The following is a 17,617-nucleotide window of genomic DNA, read 5'->3' as shown; positions in this document are numbered from 1 at the left end:
GAACTAATGTATAACTGCACATATAGCGTGTATCTAATTGGACTGGGAAAACTACATCTCAAACCCAACGTAAATATACTTAGCTAATCACTGAAAATTAAGGGGGTGGGGAGTAACAGTTTTAGAAATCTTAAAATAAATTAATTGTTACTTAGGAGGAAAAACTACTGTTTGAAGGGTAAAGCTACAAGAAATATTAAAGAACTTTCAGTTCATTATTGTACACAGATATTCTATAAATAATTTATTATTTGTAACATTCTTTTTGTCAGCTACGCCAAAAAAACCCTACACCTATGGATACTTAGCAAATAGTTAGAAAGTTCAATGCATCAAATGGTAATCTTAACAATTAAGAAGAATTATTAAATCTTTAACAATTTATTAACAGAACTTTTAGCTAGCAATAATGACTGCATCAATCTGAGAAATAAACTCAGATGCAAAACAAAACCACCAATGAAGTTTTTAAAGTAACAGCAAATAGGGTTTGGTTAATTCAGCTTCATTCCAATAATGACAGCCAATACATAAATACGCTAATAAGCTTCTATTTTAATGCCTAGCTGCAGCATGACAAATTGAGAAATTAGTCTATTACTGACATCTGTAGAATACGCATATATTCATGCAGCATTTCTGTTAAAATTACTAAAGCTTACATGCATTTAAGTTCAACACAAATTTTCATGTTTATTAAGTTTCTCAGTGTGCTGAGCTGCACTTCCAATACAAGAAAATATTCTAGTAAACTGCTAAAAGAAAGGACGTAGTTAAAATACAACAGAAACAAAGCCTGACCTGTGGGTAAGCTGTGCCCATGCCAGACAGCACAGCTGAAAGAACATCTCTTCCCTTTTCACCTGCTCGGTTGGACACAGCAAGCTTTAGCAGGTCAACCATGACTCGCGTGTCATCTGGTACCAGAAGACTCGTAAACTCATCCAAGTACTGTGGTTCTGGGCCAGATACCTTACTTTGACTCTCTACATCCTACAAAACAAAGAATAAACATCCCTCTGTCTTTAGACAGATTTAAAAATATGCAGTCATTTACAGAGTAATTTTTAAAGGCAAACACATACAAAAAAAAAAACCTGCTTGATAAAAGCATGGTAAGGACTTAAGTTTTAAGGAAGGTATTGACATTACTTCTTTTGTTTTTGTCATGGTTTCTGCAATGATACTGGCAGCCCCAGGATCATCTGTGACTGGAATGAAAGGACGGGAAGAGGCAGCAGCAGCTGAGGGAGTTACAGCAGACGGTGTCACAGCATCTTCTGAAGGAACAACCTAGCCAAAACAAATAATAACTAATAAAAGCTTCAACAATACACTGTAAAACCTTTAAGAGTTTAATTATTTAATAGAAAGGCTAGTGTTCAAAGACAGCAGCAATCTAAAAATAGCCATAAGTTCAGATTCACTGCTTGTATTTTTAGGTTCTATTTTATGTTCCTAAGACAGAAGAACAGCCAACACGCCCCCTCAATGCCAGCTGCTACAAAAACATGCAATAAAACATCAGCACCTGCATAAAAGTCTACAAAGTACAAGATAACCCCTAATAATACATGTCAAATTCACAGTTTGTTAGAGCAAAAGGTCTCTTCAGTAGCAAGCCTTTTCTTTTTTCTGTTTCTATTAACAGTTTGGAATCAGAGTAGAATTTCATTTAGGGCCTCATGTCTACATTAATTGATCTAAGTTTATAATTCCACTTCATTCAATATTGGTCAAATATCCTCTAATTCTTGACTTTGTTTTTTAATATCACTCCTGTAAAAAGGATTCAATATGTCTAAAATATTACTACAAATCATCATAATTGCATATGAGTGACAAAATACTTTCTGCAAGTTCAAAATTGATTTCACACTAAAATTTTAGTTTTTCCAAATCTGACATACACAGAGAAACCAGTCCCGAAATCAGAGCACTAAAGATTTTTTATTCTCTGCTATTATCAAACTAATTGAGATCATATTTTTCAGCTTTACTGTTAAAAACTGAGGGAAAAAAATAATTTGACACTTTACCTCCCCTCTCCTGTCCTGCCATGGGTTTGGGCTTAGCCTCTCTTCTATATCTCCTACAAGCATGCATTCATCTCCATTTGCAGGGCTTCCTGCAGAAGTAGCATCTGATGGGGGGGCTGGTGATGAAGAGGGACATTCTACTGGTGCAATCATACTTGCAGGCATCAACGCTCCAACAACCGCATCCCTGAAATCATTTAGGACAGATAAACATTAACCTAACTATATTCCCTTGTTGAACTTGAAAAATTACATTAGCTTGCCTTAATAAAGTTTCCAAGTTCTATTTAGAGAGTAGTTTATCACTCTTCTCCTTTGGGTCTGATGATTAAATACCATGTTTTAAGGCCACTATTTTAACCTGTGTTTCTCTTCATAAATTTTAGCACAAATACTCTGTTCTCTACTAACAATGAGGGCACTGTAAAGTTTTATTGTTCTTTCCACCCTGCTCCCACTACTTCCTCCATATCATCTATCATGACTCACTTACACTGATTCTACATTGTTTACTTGAGTATTCTTAAATAAACATTTTTTTCCCGGGGGCAATTTAAACTTTTGTAAACATAAGAGCACAGAGGTAACATCAACATAAAAAAAAAATTAAAGGAAGCTTAAGCCCATCCTGAGGAGTACAAACTTGTTAAGCAACTTATACCTGACTCAAGAGACCCCAGTACATGGTAAACTACGTCATCTTTTGCTCTGTAACAGACAAGAATGTTTCCATGCCTACCTGGCATACATGATTTGTAATGCCATCAGTATATGAGATAATGCCTGCTGTTTGGCAACATTCCCATCAAGTGACAGGAGAATCTTAGCAAGGGAAGGGCGATTCGGCTTGGAACTGTTTGCCCCACTGATTTTGTTACTGGCAGCAGAAGAATCTGCATCTGAAGGAACACCTGGAGGAGTGGGGGAAAGAGAAGATGAGCATTTTTTAATGGTTAAATCAGAAAGATGACTAACTCTACAATAGATTCTTAAAATGCAGTGCCTACAGTTACAATATTAAAGTCAATATTGAGGCTTTGCAGTAAGAGCTTTTGTAAAATAAATGCTTGACCTTGTTACTTACAAAGATTAAGTAATACAAATAGAACAATTTTGGTAATCAGCATCTGAAACAGGTTTTACTTACACAAATGTTCCCAAATTACAAGAATATATATTAGGTACACATTGCCTTGGTCATGAAAAAGCTTAATTAGTAAAATGTTTGGTGTTTTCATATGCAACACAAAACACTGCTGTTTTAACTACTTAAGTCTCTTACATTAAAAACAAAAAGTAATATATAAAAATACTGATATTACAGCAGCATTCATCTATCATTACCACCATAAAGACAAAGCCTTTGGGGTATTTGAGAAACCATTCTGCATTTTAATCTTCTGAACAACAACAAAAGTTCAGACCAATATGACTTCTGAACAAGCCCTTTACAAGTTCAACTCTCAGGAAGAGGTTTAGTTGGCTTTTTTTTTAAAGGTGTATTTTGTTGTTTTCTGATTTTATTTTTTTAAGACCTTTTTTTGCATTCTTCTATAAGCTATTTAACCACACACAAAACAAACACTCCAATGGTATTAAAAGAAAAAAACAATGTAAGGCAACAAATACCAACCAAGATACGAAGCACCTAAAGGGTCCCTTGCTGTCTGGAAAAGTACTGGCTCATGAACAGATGGTGTAGCTACATCCACCGTTGTCCATGCTACACTGTGGGAAGACCCACAAGCAACTCGAGTGATTTTCTGGCCTTCCAAGCCCTGGACAAGAGTGGGTTTCCTGTTGACTGTAGTAGTTCCATTGCCTTGTTGCCCATGGTCATTGTCACCCCAAGCGTAAACCTGCCAGTAAACATTTCCACATATGACTTAGCTTCACTGTGTATCTCATTTAAGTGTTTTCTTAAAAATTCCTACAAAGGAATGTTAGTAATTCCTACTGTTACTCTAGGACACTACTAGAACCTACTGTCATGACTTTTTCCCATCCCATTCATTAATGCCGGCATTATCATACATTAAAATAAAATAAAACAAAAAATCAAAGCATCACTTTATCAGATGATTCGTAAATTATTGCCAATTCATAAATGATCAGTTGATTCATAAATTACTTAATGTTCACAGTGAACAGTAAGTTAGAAGAATTAATTGCTTAGTAATTGCATTGGAGATCTGAATCAATACTATGATAATGCTGAATCACATCAGAGAAATCTGTCCAGAATACCATGACTGCTTCTATTTTCCAGAGTAAAAAGCAGGAAAGTGATAATGAGATAATAAAAGGAAAGTATTACAAAAGCTACTACAACAAAAAAATATGTAAACTCCAGTACCAATACAAAAGCTAGTATATTTTAAATTACAATCATGCTTTTATTTATGTAGGATTTTAAAAACCAAATAAATATAATAAGAAATCTTTATTTCATTTAATCAGCACCAATATCACTACACTTTCTTCATCAACAGTTTACTTTATTCCTTCCTGGATCAAGGAATGAGGGGAAAGGAGGGTGAGGCACAGCGTACCTGTCCAGTGTCAGTAACTGCTAGGCAGTGGAGTGCGCCTACGGCCACATGCACGATCTTTTTACCCCTTAGTCCTTCCACAACCTGTGGCTTTCGCACATGTACATCTGTGCCATGGCCTAGCCTGAAGTAGTCGCCCTTACCCCTGCAACAGACAATAAATGTACCATTCAGGATATGTACACTGTTTACGCATTCCTCTGTCAATGCAGTTTTCCAAATGAAAATACTTCAGTTATCACCACATTAAACACAAACAGCAATGAGCAAATTCTTCAAAACTGAATTACAAAGGCCTAAGAATGATGATAACTGCAGCTCTATGACTCCATAACTTCTCACCTCAATATAGAACAGGCACAAGTATGACTTTTTTGTATGCAAAATAACTGGGATTATATTTAATTTCCTCTGTTGCAGAAACACTGCAATTATAAACACTCACAAAGTTCTTGTGTTTTGATACAAATTGGACAGCTTTATACTACTGAGGATAAACCTAACAACAACAGACCCCTTAACAAGTCACATAAAAAAATACACAGGAATTAACAGGTTTTCAGAATTGAGCTTTTTCACACTGTTGGAAGCCTCAATATAGGTTCTCAAGTCTCCATAATTTAAATTCTACTAAAATTGTTATACACAAAATACACTAAAAAAACACCATACACAAAACTAATGTAAACACCTTATGATGCCTCTACTAAGAATGTCAGTAAAGAAGAAAAATCCCTGAGATTTCTTCCACTGCATTTTTAGTAACCGTTCACTCAGTTCTGTTGCTCACCACCACCACCAATTTTTCTCAAGAAAGGTTATATTATTCTGGAGATAAATATGATATGCAGCACTGTTATCTACCTGAAGTTATAACCCAGAAGTTGTGATTTTTTATCTCAAACCATTACAAAATCAAGAGGAATAAAAGTTTAGAAGCAACTCAAACATCCTAAAGTGTAGACATGCCCAGCTGAAACAGAACCAAAAAAATCTCCTTGTAGACGTTTAATGCCATGGAAATAGCTGTAGATTTTTGACTAGACACGTTAAGACAAATTGGGGCAAAGAAGGAATGAACAAGAATTTTGCTAAGATTTCTTAAAGACTGACAAATTCCCTTTCCTCTTACCCCTTTTGTCACTACAGAAAAAAAAATTAAGAGGAGGAAGGGCAAGAAAGAAATAGTTTCCAATGGCCACTCTGAGAAACATCTCTGCTACAAACTTTTCTCCCCTTTAACAGTAGCAGTAACTTATACAAATAAAAGTTTTGTGCGTTTCTCTTCATATCATTTAGCAACGACTGACAAATAACACAACAAAAATGACTGGTTTAAGTCTACTTAGCTTTGATAAACATCAAATGGGCCACAGTTTTAATAACAAAGATGGGGTAAGATCTAGATCTGGTTAGAGGTCTGAAGTTGATCTGCCATGCTGTAAACTCTGAGATTTTACAGAAAGGTTTATAACTTCAAAAAGCCAGAATTGTGTTTAAAACAAAGCAGAAGCAAGCAGGCAAATAGAAGAAAAACAAAAATGTTTCTGACTAACTCTGTGATCATCTCCTACCAATTCCTGCTTCAAGGCACCATTAGTGACAACTCAGTGGCCTTATAAGCAGCAACAAGCTCTGCAGAGACCCTGTGTTTCCAAGGAAGCTCTTCCCATCTGCCCTGAACATCAGCTTACTTCCTTACTCTCCTGCATGCTTACATTTCAGTGTCTGCTTTAGCTGGAGACTACATACTCCATGCTATGGTTCTCAGGTTCTCTTTTTCCACATTCCACTCTGAAGTCTTGAATTAACATTCCTTTACATGTTCCACTGTGACCAAGAGAGGGAACGATCTCCCTCTTCCTCCACTAATGCCACAAGACCAAGGCATTCTAATAGAACACAAAACACAACTAAACACACTACAGGACAGTGTTAGAGTAATTGAACAGATACAGCTCATCTGGAAGAGCTGTCAAAAGTCAGAGTGCACAGATAAGGCACAAATGGAGTTAAGACAGTTGAACAGCAGTAAATACAGCACATACTTAGCAAGTGCTTTGTTAGCACTTCCTGGCAAATGTAACATACCATGTCCATACCACTCCTGACTTTGTCAGTGCCAACGAGAACTGTGCACCGCACTCAATCTGACAAACGCCTTGGCCGTTCAGTCTTTCTATGTTCTGAGGAATGTTGCATCCTTCGCTTCCTCCTCGGCCCAGTTTTCCAAAATCACCGTCACCCCAGGAAAACACCAAACCTAATAAACACCAAATTTCAGGTCAAACAATGATCACAGTATTCCCATGTGCTAGAAAGCCTCTGGAACACGATACTCCTACCTTCATCTGTCAAAGCAAGAGTCTGAGCATCTCTGCTTCCACAAGCAACCTGAATGACTCGGTGGCCAAGGAGCACTTTAACCTACAAAAAACAAGGAGTAACCAAGAAGTTTGTTTAAAGTTGTGTTTTAAAACCTTACAAACATTTCCAAGGTCTTATGACTAATCTTGTTCATTGTGCCCAGTCTGATCAAAGAACTGTCAAGCCATGCTCCTACAGTGCTACAGTAGCAGCTTCCTCCTATCCAGGACATGAATGTCAAAAACAGCACTAGTCATTTTATATCATTTCCCAAGAAAGAGACTGGATCTTTTTGGCCTTTCTGAAATAGCTTTACTGTTATTAGAGGTAGGTGTACCAAAACCTAAGTCAGATCACTCCAAAACAATGTCTTCATACTGCTTTCATGTTTTTTGTTACTTTAGCTTTATGTTATCATTTATTAAACGCATTTGTATTTCAAAGACAAGAAATGTTTATTTTACCATCTTAGGCTTCAGCTGTGTGGTATTATCTCCATGTCCTAGTCTTCCATATTCTCCAAGACCCCACGTATAGAGTTCACCACTAGAGGTAATAGCAGCACTATGGGAACTGCCACAGGCAATATCACGGATGCGTTTGGTTTTCAGTGCTTCTATCAACCTGGGTTTATCACAGTTCCTAGAGAAAATGAACAACAAATTCACTGAATTAATTATGAAACAGTCATACATTCACTATCCAATCACACAACACAATCCAACCTTAACAATCCAAAAAATTTTGTGCAATAACCAATAGCAATCTCAAGATAAAATAAGATGCAACACTATGATGCCAAGATGTACTCTTTAGTAGCACCATAAATCTAAACTTTATACTATTTTAAAGTACTTCTTTAATTCAAGAAGTTTTTTATGTATATGCTGCAAAACTCTGTTGACAAAGTCAAAATACCAAAGTGATGAATCAGCTAAACTGCGTATAATACAAAGTGAAAACCAGTATCCTGTTATTGCCCAAAGTGAGTGATTTGTTAATAGTAGACAGAGACAGACAGAAAGAGATGACACTCCCATCCCAACTTTGTTCTTTATGAGAAAGAAATTAGAACTAGAATTTACTTTTAGGTTTCTATGCAACTACTGGAAACTTTTACTATTCATATGTTTACAATATTCTCTTAATTCAGGGAAAAGATTCAACTCAAGATTTTCTAATATTGACTGTATCAGAGCAACTTTTAAGGTTCTACGAAGTAATGTATGGTCTCTGGAAAATTTGCTCCCATGAAATGCTCTGGAGTTCCAAATCTCACCTTTAATAAAATTACAGAAAACATGAGACCAGTTGAACAACAACCAACAATACTGCTCTCATCTGACCTTCCCTTTTCATCAGTCTGACAAACACCCTTATGAATATGTACTTGTTTTAATGTATTAACTATCTGAGTGGGGTACTGTAATTTTTTATGTATTATGAGCAGGTCCTCAAAATATATCAGAATGAAAAACAAAGATTCCCCTACAGGCTTTGTTTATCAGGTATTTTTCTTTCAAAATATTGTTCTGTGGGTGCATACAGAGTAAAATCCTGAGAAAATTCAAATTTTCCTCAAAGTTGTCCTGTGGAGGTTTAAACTCTTGTATTACTGAAAAGCGTAAGAAATTTACTTCTGACTAACAAGTCAGTGAACCAAAGTCTAAAGAAAGGGGCTATAAAACACTGAGAGGCTCACATTATGAACTGTTACAGTTAAGAAATGTAAAACTGCAATGGTTTTACTTCTCAAGGCACCTCTGAAAACCTTACCTTATAAAAATAACCAAAAACTGTGTCCCCAAAAGCATGCAATTTCATCAGTGACATGCAAAAATACTACTCAAGACTTGATCCACTAAGTAGGTTTTCAAGTATTATATTAATTGAATACCTTCCTTTTAAATGACTGATGAGTGCTACAAACGCTACACCATAAATTGGCATATGCTGCTGAGAAAAAAGTAAGTCTTCCTACATGTTTTTTTACTCCTATAGTATTAAAAATCCTGTTATTGTGTATAGTGGTGGTCAGCTGAGTTATAACACCAAACACAAATCTTGTCTTACTGAAATACACACAAATTTGATATCCTTACATTCGACTGAAGTGACCAAGTTTTCCATCATCTCCTTCACCCCACGAAAATACCTTTCCATCAACAGTTAATGCCATAGCATGTCGGCCACCTGAAAGTGTAAACAAAAAAATTAAATTCGAGCTTTCAAGCAGGCAGCAGGTCTAGCTACAATTTGACACTGCTGTACAATGCAACTGTACGAGTCTTTCAACCCCACATACAGTTTATTTTCTTCAAAGTTTTTATGTGATTTAAAATACATAACTTCTGTAACAGTAGGTTTCCTGGCACATTACAAAAAAAAGAAATAATCACTCAATTTTCTATTTTCAGTGTTGTAAGAAAAAAGGGAAAAAACAAACCCATCATTTAGCAATATTAAAAAAGGAAAACACTTTCTCTGAATCAGACAGAAAAAAATTACCAAAGTTAAGTTCCAGCAGATAAGAAAAAATGCATGGTCTAAATTCATAGATTTTAATAACAGAACCATTAGATTTAATCTGACATTGTTTGCAACAGCCAGAATTTAATAACCTGTATTTATTTTAAAAAAAAAATCTGATACGTGACACTAAGGCATCACGGCACCCAAGAAAATTGCAAAGCAACTATTTTCAGGCTTATTATGTTATGTTTACATATATAAGCATAGCAATAGTCAGTACCTGAGTGAACAGCCACCTTCTTTACCACATAGTTACTGAGAGCTGTAATTTGGCGGGGAATAGGCACAGTTCCACTAGATATTCCTAAACCCAGCCTTCCATTTGTGGCTTCTCCACAGGCATATACTTTACCCTCCACAGTCACTAAAATGAAGAAGAAAGTTTGAAACACCATTAGCGTTTCACAACTGGAAATCTGCTTCTGGCATTAGATAATTCCACTTATTTCAAACTTAAATTACCTGCAAAAAGGCTTTTGGATCCACCAGCTACTTGTACAACATTCAAAGCAGACAGGGTTTCAGAAAACGAAGGGACCTTTATCTACAGCAGACAGGAAATAAAAATCCCACCTTAATGTTTTACACTTAAAAAGAAGAGCCTTTACATGATAAACTGGTTAATCTAACAGGTACTTTCAGATGCCTAACACACACCCGTTAACATACACCCTACGGGCATAAGACAGAAACCAAGAAAATGCATTTAATACTAAAACTATGATAAACACAAAACCCGAGAAAAAATGAACTGTGACATAAACGAGGACTTTCTCTTAGTAAAGTTTTCTTGAGAAAACCAAAGAATAAAGGAAAGGTTAATATTTTATTTCTTGAAAGGCACTCTATGGATACAATAATACATATTCACAACATAAACTGAAGAACTGAACTACAACATCAATTGAATAAATGCTCTCAACATAATTTTCAGATTAATCATTATATAAATTGATTAAGCATATGCTTTATATTTCCTATGTACTAAAAATTATGTGTAAATGGCCGCGCATAGGGATGAAATTCCTCCTGAACTACACCAAACAGCAATCAAGTTAAACAAATCATAAGATCAGAATTCAGCTTTTTTTCCTGATGGAAAGGTACAAGTAATACATAGAAAAATACATAGAAATACATAGAAAAGTTTGCCAATATCTTTATTTTATGCATGCAAACTCAAAAGGAACACAATATGTACAGAGAGCTATACATTTTTAAAAAAATTAGTTCACTATCATCTGAAATGAATGATTGAGTGGTTGCTAAAAATCAAACCAGATTTCAGAGTAACAAATCTACTCTTCATAGCTTTTGACAATGAACCATAAAAATCTGATTAAGCCTGAATTAATTTTAGTTGTGTGAGACTTTTACATCTTTATTTTTCTGTTTCTTTTTTATACTTATGTATGAAAACAGCAAACATACCTTGGAGCCTTTTAGCCCTCCCAATTGGTCTTTGTCATTCAGTCCCCAAACAAAAACTTTGGTTCTTATTGTAGCTGCTGATTCGAGCCCAGCTGCCTTCTTTCTAACAAGGCTGAACATATTCAGAAAAGAAAATAGTCAGTTTAGCAAAAAGGATGTTTAGCATAGGCAGCTTTTTACTCTATTTCCTGATTTTTTTCAGTTTGGAACAGTTTTAGCACTCAGACTACACTAACAGAGTTTAAAAAATCCCCCAGAATATTTTGCTGAGCACACGTGCTACATATCAAATATAAGCACATCAAGTTTTTAGCTCAGTTTACAACTCCAAGTTTACTGCAGAAGCATATGAGTTGTACAAAATGCTACCACCTATCCGGTGTGACAATCTTAAAGAACTAATTTATTGACAAAGGATTTACTTACAATTCTGATAAAACTGATTTCTCTTTACTACCATTCAAGCTAATTAAGTTACTCTTACTATAATCTCCTGATTATAAGAATGTGTAGGTTCTTTATCATTTCCCCCTACCCCCACCACTGTAGTTACCTACCTCCCAGTGTTAGCTTTATCATCATCCTCTTCCTCATTATCAGAAGCCAGGAAAGGGACTGCAGCCAAATCTTCATCCTCTGCACGTATACGTCCCAGTATGCTGAGGCCATGTATTTTGCAATCAATCCCAGAGCTTCTGCATTGCTTGATTGCAATCTCAATATACCTGTGGTACTAAGAAGAAAAAAAGCTATATTGCCATCTTTGGGGTTCTATGTAACTTCTTAAAACACAGGAAAAAATTAGAACTTTTCCTTGACTTCATCACCTTAACAAAATCAATCTGTAACTGTAAAGACTTGGATTTTGAGGTCTAAATTCATACTTCATGATAAACACATGGCCTCATTCGAGAAAGATTTCACTTACAATCTCGTAAAAGTTTATTATGCATTTCTCCTTGCTGTTAGTCAAAAATATCAGAACTGCTGTCCAAAACTATCCCCAAATTTAAGTCTACTGTGATATCTTCTTGGGTTCATAGATATATTGACTTAAATGAAAATCTCCTAAAATATCATTACTACTATGTCTACTATAGAGTTACACCCTGATTATGGTAAAACTTATCAGAATAATTAACTGTACTAAACTGCCAGAAATACCACTAATTTAGAGGAAAAATAAAATGCCATGCGTTAACAATGAAAATAGTGCTTTTCATCCACCCCCTGCAGCACAATATTTTTCTGTTGCACAAGAGGAATTCTCACACAAACTTCACTTACTTCAGTACAATCACTGAGTAGAGGCACTGTGGTGTCTGTAGGATTTATATTGATTGTCTTTAGCTCTATAAGGTTATTTAAGGAATTACCCCCTAGAAAACATGGAAAGAAAAACATTTTAGATATGGTGTTTGTTTCACAAACAGGTACTGTGCATGCTGAACAGCTATGTTAACTGAAACCAGGTAAATAGCTACTATTGAGCATCAAAAAAAAGGTTTCGGACTTCTAAGAGAACAAACATACCTGAAACTACAACTAAGGAGGGCATGTAGCTGCTGTCTGCAGGGTCCACGATCATCTTTAGTCTGTGAACAAGAACATCTGGAAAAATCTCCAAGCGAATCCAGTGCTAGGGGAAAAATACAGAATTTCATTTTTAGATGGTATTATTAGGACCATATGGTTAACAAGAGTGTATGTGCAATGCTTTTGAAGAAAACAAGAAACACAGCTGCAATATAAGGCCAATGGAAAATGACCTTATGAACTTCTTGCTTTTCCTACCTCTAAATACAAAAGAAACAGTTGCAGCAAAAGATTTATTTCAGCAAAGACCAACACCACTGGGAAGACAGAAAGCACGATACCACTGGAGGTCAAGAAATGGGATATAATACAAATCTTAGGTTACAGTCAGTAGAAAACCTGAAGGAAGAATACTTGGGGATATTCATATTCTCAGCATGGCCATCGAGAGAGCATCAAAACACACCCGGACAGACATCTAGCAGTAAATCCCAGTGCCTAATCTGCCCACAGAGCATTACTGAAGGACAATAAAACTGGTAAACCATGAACTAAGGAACAAGGTTTTTAATAAATTATCTAAACAAAGGAGTCATATGTACAGTAAACAACTTAGCCAATGACACTAAACTAGCTGTTGACTCCCTCGAAGGCAGAGAGGCCTTACAGAGTGACCTGGGTATACTAGAGGGCTGAACAATCATCAACTGTATGAAATTTAATTAGGGTAAGTGTAGCATTCTCCATCTGGGATGAGGTAATCCTGCTTGTACTTATCAAACTGGGGGTTGAGAGGCTGCAGAGAAGCCTCACAAAAAGAGAGCTGGGCATCCTAGTGGATGAATAGTTGAACATGAGTCACCAGTGTGTACCCACAGTCCAGAAGGCCAACCTCATGCTGGGTTGCCTCAAAACAGGAGTGGCTGGCAGGTGAAGGGAGGTGATTCTCCCCCTCTACCCACTCTTGTGAGACCCCACCCAGGGGGCTGCATCCAGCTCAGGGTTCTCCAGCACTGGATGTGGACCTGTTAGAGCAGGTACAGAGGAGAGCTACAAATGCAGTAAGAGGGATGGAGCATCTCTCCCACAAAGACAGACCAAGAGAGTTAGGGTTTTTTGGCCTGGAGAAGAGAAAGCTCTGAGGAGACCTCACTGTGGTCATACAGTACCTAACAGGGGTTTATAAAATAGAGGGAGAAGGACTTTTTATATAGGTAGACACTGCCAGGACAAGTAGCAATGGTTTTGAACAAAAAAAAAGGTAGGTTTAGATTAGATGTTAGGAAGAAATTCCTTACTCAGAGGGCAGTGAAGCACTGGAAGAGGTTGCCTAGAGAAGTTGTGGATGAACCATCCCTGGAAGTGTTCAAGACAAGTTTGGATGGGGCTCTGAACAACATGATCTAGCAAGTGGCATACCTGCCCCTGGCAATGGGCTTGAAACTAAATGATCTTTAAGGTCCCTTCCAAACCTACCATTCTGTGATTCTATAACTAGAAAGATGAAGCACAGCTTAAAAAAAAATAGGTACATTTATTATGAAGAAACATAATTTTGTACTTCAGATGTCTGTTTTTACTATTCTTCTACCTTACACAAAGGTAACAAACAAATATATTTCACTAAGGTAAATACTTTTCCTCTGAAGAAAGAAATATGCCACAATAAACCAGTCAGGGCTTAAAGTTACCTTTCCTTGTGAACCAGAAGACTGCCAGCACTGCTCACTACCATCAATAAGACGTGAAGCCTGATTGACAGAGGATGAGACATTCAAATTCTTAACTATCCTTGACCAATCATCCAGTAACATTCCCCGCTGACTACTGTGCCGTCTCTTCAGCTGCTTTCCAGAACGTCCACAGAATACAGGAGACTGACCTGCATGGTTATGTGAAACATTAGGCATGTACCACTCAAAGAAAATGGCTTTCATGAAACCATAAGCAATGTGAAAGGTAATATAACAAGTCAAAGACTTCAGGTATGTAGCCTAAATTTAGAACACAGGAGGATATCCCATCAGTATGGTGATACTATGTAGTAGTACATAGTACTCATGCTCAAAGAGCATGTTCTTTTTTTGAAAGGAGTTTCAAGTTTACAAGTTCTTGACTAGATAAATTCAAGAGACATTTAAAAGCTATTTTTTAAAAAACACTTTTAAATTTCAGCTCCCTAACACAGTGAAAGTACTGTTCAGAGTGACTCCTTAGACAACAAAACATTTTTAGCAGATCAGAGCACTGCTACAATTGCAAGTGGTGGATTATAACAAAACATTAACCCTTAAACCTTTTTTTGTAATGTTAAGACGTTTTAAAAATATGTCATTTAGACTGTGAAACTTACCTGGTTCATTTATTCTGCCAAAAGTATGTCTGGTGTTATGCTTCCTGGTTTTAAAACAGGTTTCACAAAAGTCAAAATCATCACAGTTCCTGCATTTGAATCTAGGTCCATTGATAGGAAACATCTGACAGCCATCACACCTGATTTGACAACAGAATAACAAGGAAATATATATGGTACAGGTTAACTGTAACACGAGACAAGATAACAGAATCAAGACAATAAGGTAAAAGAATAACCCATATTCATTAAGAAAAAAGTAAATCATCACTTACGTGACTCCAGGATGAATGCTGGGGACTAATTCCATTTCTGACAACAAGCCAGTCCAATGAGACTGTTGAGGAAAGTCCACAATAACATCTTTTCCATTGGCACTAAATGCTATGACAAAAACATGGAGAAAATACATGTTGCAAAATCTCTATAAAATAAAGCTGAAAGTGCTTAGAATAGTATTCTATTTGAATTCCTCTACTCCTATTTTTTCATTTATTTTTTTAGAAACAGTTCCCAAGTGAGAGTGTACTTCTACACACAAATACAGTATGATCAAGATCTGCACCTCTTCAAAGAACCTATGCTTCACAGATTACTTCAATAACATCCCTTAGAGCTTGACCCTAGTGCATCCCACTTTCTCCTCACTTGCTTATGAAGACTTCAAGTTAGAATTATTTCTTAAAGGAAAATCATTGATTCTTCCAAAGTATAAACGAGAACAGGCTGCACAGATGCTTAAAGACCTTTACTGTATATGAATGAAATGGCTCAAAAGCAGATGAACATACTAACAATATGTGCTGCCCCAGAGTACACATCTAAATTTGTCACAGACTTCAAATGGTTTCTATATTCTTTATCATCATGCAATATTCCACAAAAGAGCGTGATTTTTACATGTGTCCAGAAGAAAGTCTGTGTGGTTTTGAGTTTTATTACCTCCCCATACATTTTGAATATACATTACCTTTCACAATTCCCACACTTCTGTGAGTAACTGATCCCCATTTGTATTTGGGTGTGGTAACAGTGCTTTTCACACGCACTTTGTCACCTATCTTGATATGAGAGGCAGAACTCTGTGGTGGGAATCCTAGCAGATGAAAGAATAAACGTACAGTGAGTGGGTTTCCCCCTCCAAAAATAAATTTTCCTTAGACTATCATTTTTTAATTAAAAAGCAGTCAGCAGTGAACTTACCTAAAAGCTCAACATGGATATATCTGACCCAGTATGTACCACCCTTTTGTTGCCAATCACACTGTACGTTCAGGTCATGCAATCCATCTCGATCCAATTTAATAACTTTGCCTACATCTCCCTCACAGACCTCCTCATAGGTTCTGCAGCACCTAACCATCATCCCCACCTAGGGAAAAAATGACAACAGAATGCAATAGCTATGCAAAGACTTTTGTACCAAAACAAAAGTAGTTTCAATACAGTTTCTGATCACCATACTTACCTGAATATTCTCCCTCACGTACACAGCATAGTCATCATTACTTAAGAAATCAGCTCGTTTCTTATAGGTCTGGCTCTCTGTTACAACAGCACCACTTGACTGAAAAAAAAAAAACCAAAATAAATATGTAAGAAATACAAAATTTGGTTTCACTTCAGATAAATAAAATTGTTAGCAGAGAATGAAGATAACCCAACAAAAATAAACACATATGATACCCAAGTTGCATGCCAAAATAGGAAAAAACTTCAACAGGTTCAACTCACTATTGGGGTAACATTTAAGATCTACTTTACTTTAATTTCAAGTTACTTTCTAAAATTATTTGTCAAGGAATGCAGATGTAAATTTTCAAAATGTGTGGAACAAGTTGCAAGTTGCTTTTATGAAACCTGATTGCCAAGGAAAATATGAACAAAGTGGATTTGCCAGTACTCTACTCAGCCTTGCAGATACACATTCATATTTCACTTCTTAGGCTACGTGTTGGGAAAGTGAAAAAACAAACAACACCAAAAACCAAAAACCAAAAGAACCAGTGGTAAATGGTAATCTCTAACCTAAAGCACACTTTTTTTTTTATATAATACAATGAGATCTAAAGCATTCCTTTAGAAAAACAACCTAAAAAAGATAACACTGTAATTATCAGAAATTATTTCTTTCAAGATTTGATTAACTTCTTTAAGAGAAGCAGAAGTCAATGTCAAGTTAATTTAATTGAAAATATAATCCACTTCTTTCAATTACAAAATCCCACATGTGCAAGAAAACTCAACGTTAACTCCTTCAAGAATATACAGAAATATAGAACTCATTTCATTTCATTAAAAAAATCATTATTGAAAAAGTTCCTGAAAGTCAACAGAAGAATAATACAAATTCACATTAAAGCTATCACACTCAATAGGCATTGTAAAGGTAATTTTATCACCAACAAGTGAAAAATGTTTTTATAAGGAAAAGGTTAAGTTATTTAAAACAGACTTCTTGGCTATTTACTCACTAATTCCTCACTCATTCCTTGGAGCTAACATACATTTGTTTTTCAGACCAAAGGAAGGGAGGGGGGAAACTCCTTTACAAAACATTACACTATAGCATCAACTAACTTCTGAAGAAACTAAGAGCATCTATCAGGGATACTTACAGCCACCCCCAGTGAAGCATATACTAGCATTCCATTCTCCTCTGTGCTACTCACACATAAACTATTCATAGATTATTCTCAGTTGTTTTATGACATGCCTTAGAAACACAGGGCAAACATGATCCTTGTTACTGTTCTGAAAGCTTGAGATAGCAGAATGTGCTTGTACTTCTCCCAATTTTCACAAAA

The 17,617-nt window shown here is 36.1% G+C and overlaps 1 protein-coding gene across 3 annotated transcripts in view; it reads right to left on the bottom strand.

Annotated features, from left to right (window-relative positions):
• The window catches only part of HERC2 (HECT and RLD domain containing E3 ubiquitin protein ligase 2), a 105,722-nt gene that overhangs the window by 25,561 nt on the left and 62,544 nt on the right, over window positions 1–17,617 (bottom strand). For all 3 annotated transcript variants that reach the window (XM_050331532.1, XM_050331535.1, XM_050331534.1), the window contains exons 48-69: window positions 16,279–16,377; window positions 16,014–16,182; window positions 15,781–15,906; window positions 15,086–15,194; window positions 14,811–14,950; window positions 14,149–14,339; window positions 12,455–12,560; window positions 12,209–12,300; window positions 11,479–11,654; window positions 10,922–11,033; window positions 9,953–10,034; window positions 9,711–9,854; window positions 9,061–9,151; window positions 7,423–7,600; window positions 6,937–7,018; window positions 6,683–6,854; window positions 4,592–4,736; window positions 3,673–3,898; window positions 2,779–2,950; window positions 2,040–2,226; window positions 1,153–1,293; window positions 802–993 (exon numbers count right to left, since the gene is read on the bottom strand). In XM_050331532.1, the coding sequence (XP_050187489.1) occupies window positions 802–993; window positions 1,153–1,293; window positions 2,040–2,226; window positions 2,779–2,950; window positions 3,673–3,898; window positions 4,592–4,736; window positions 6,683–6,854; window positions 6,937–7,018; window positions 7,423–7,600; window positions 9,061–9,151; window positions 9,711–9,854; window positions 9,953–10,034; window positions 10,922–11,033; window positions 11,479–11,654; window positions 12,209–12,300; window positions 12,455–12,560; window positions 14,149–14,339; window positions 14,811–14,950; window positions 15,086–15,194; window positions 15,781–15,906; window positions 16,014–16,182; window positions 16,279–16,377 (3,132 nt within the window). The remainder of the gene's footprint in view (window positions 1–801; window positions 994–1,152; window positions 1,294–2,039; window positions 2,227–2,778; window positions 2,951–3,672; window positions 3,899–4,591; window positions 4,737–6,682; window positions 6,855–6,936; window positions 7,019–7,422; window positions 7,601–9,060; window positions 9,152–9,710; window positions 9,855–9,952; window positions 10,035–10,921; window positions 11,034–11,478; window positions 11,655–12,208; window positions 12,301–12,454; window positions 12,561–14,148; window positions 14,340–14,810; window positions 14,951–15,085; window positions 15,195–15,780; window positions 15,907–16,013; window positions 16,183–16,278; window positions 16,378–17,617) is intronic.

The sequence above is a fragment of the Myiozetetes cayanensis genome, unplaced genomic scaffold (genome assembly GCF_022539395.1).
Source record: "Myiozetetes cayanensis isolate MyiCay16 unplaced genomic scaffold, myiCay2020 scf5-8, whole genome shotgun sequence".
Lineage (NCBI taxonomy): Eukaryota > Metazoa > Chordata > Aves > Passeriformes > Tyrannidae > Myiozetetes > Myiozetetes cayanensis.
The sequence above is the reverse complement of the archived record's forward strand: the minus strand, read 5'-3'. Positions and strand labels throughout refer to the sequence as shown.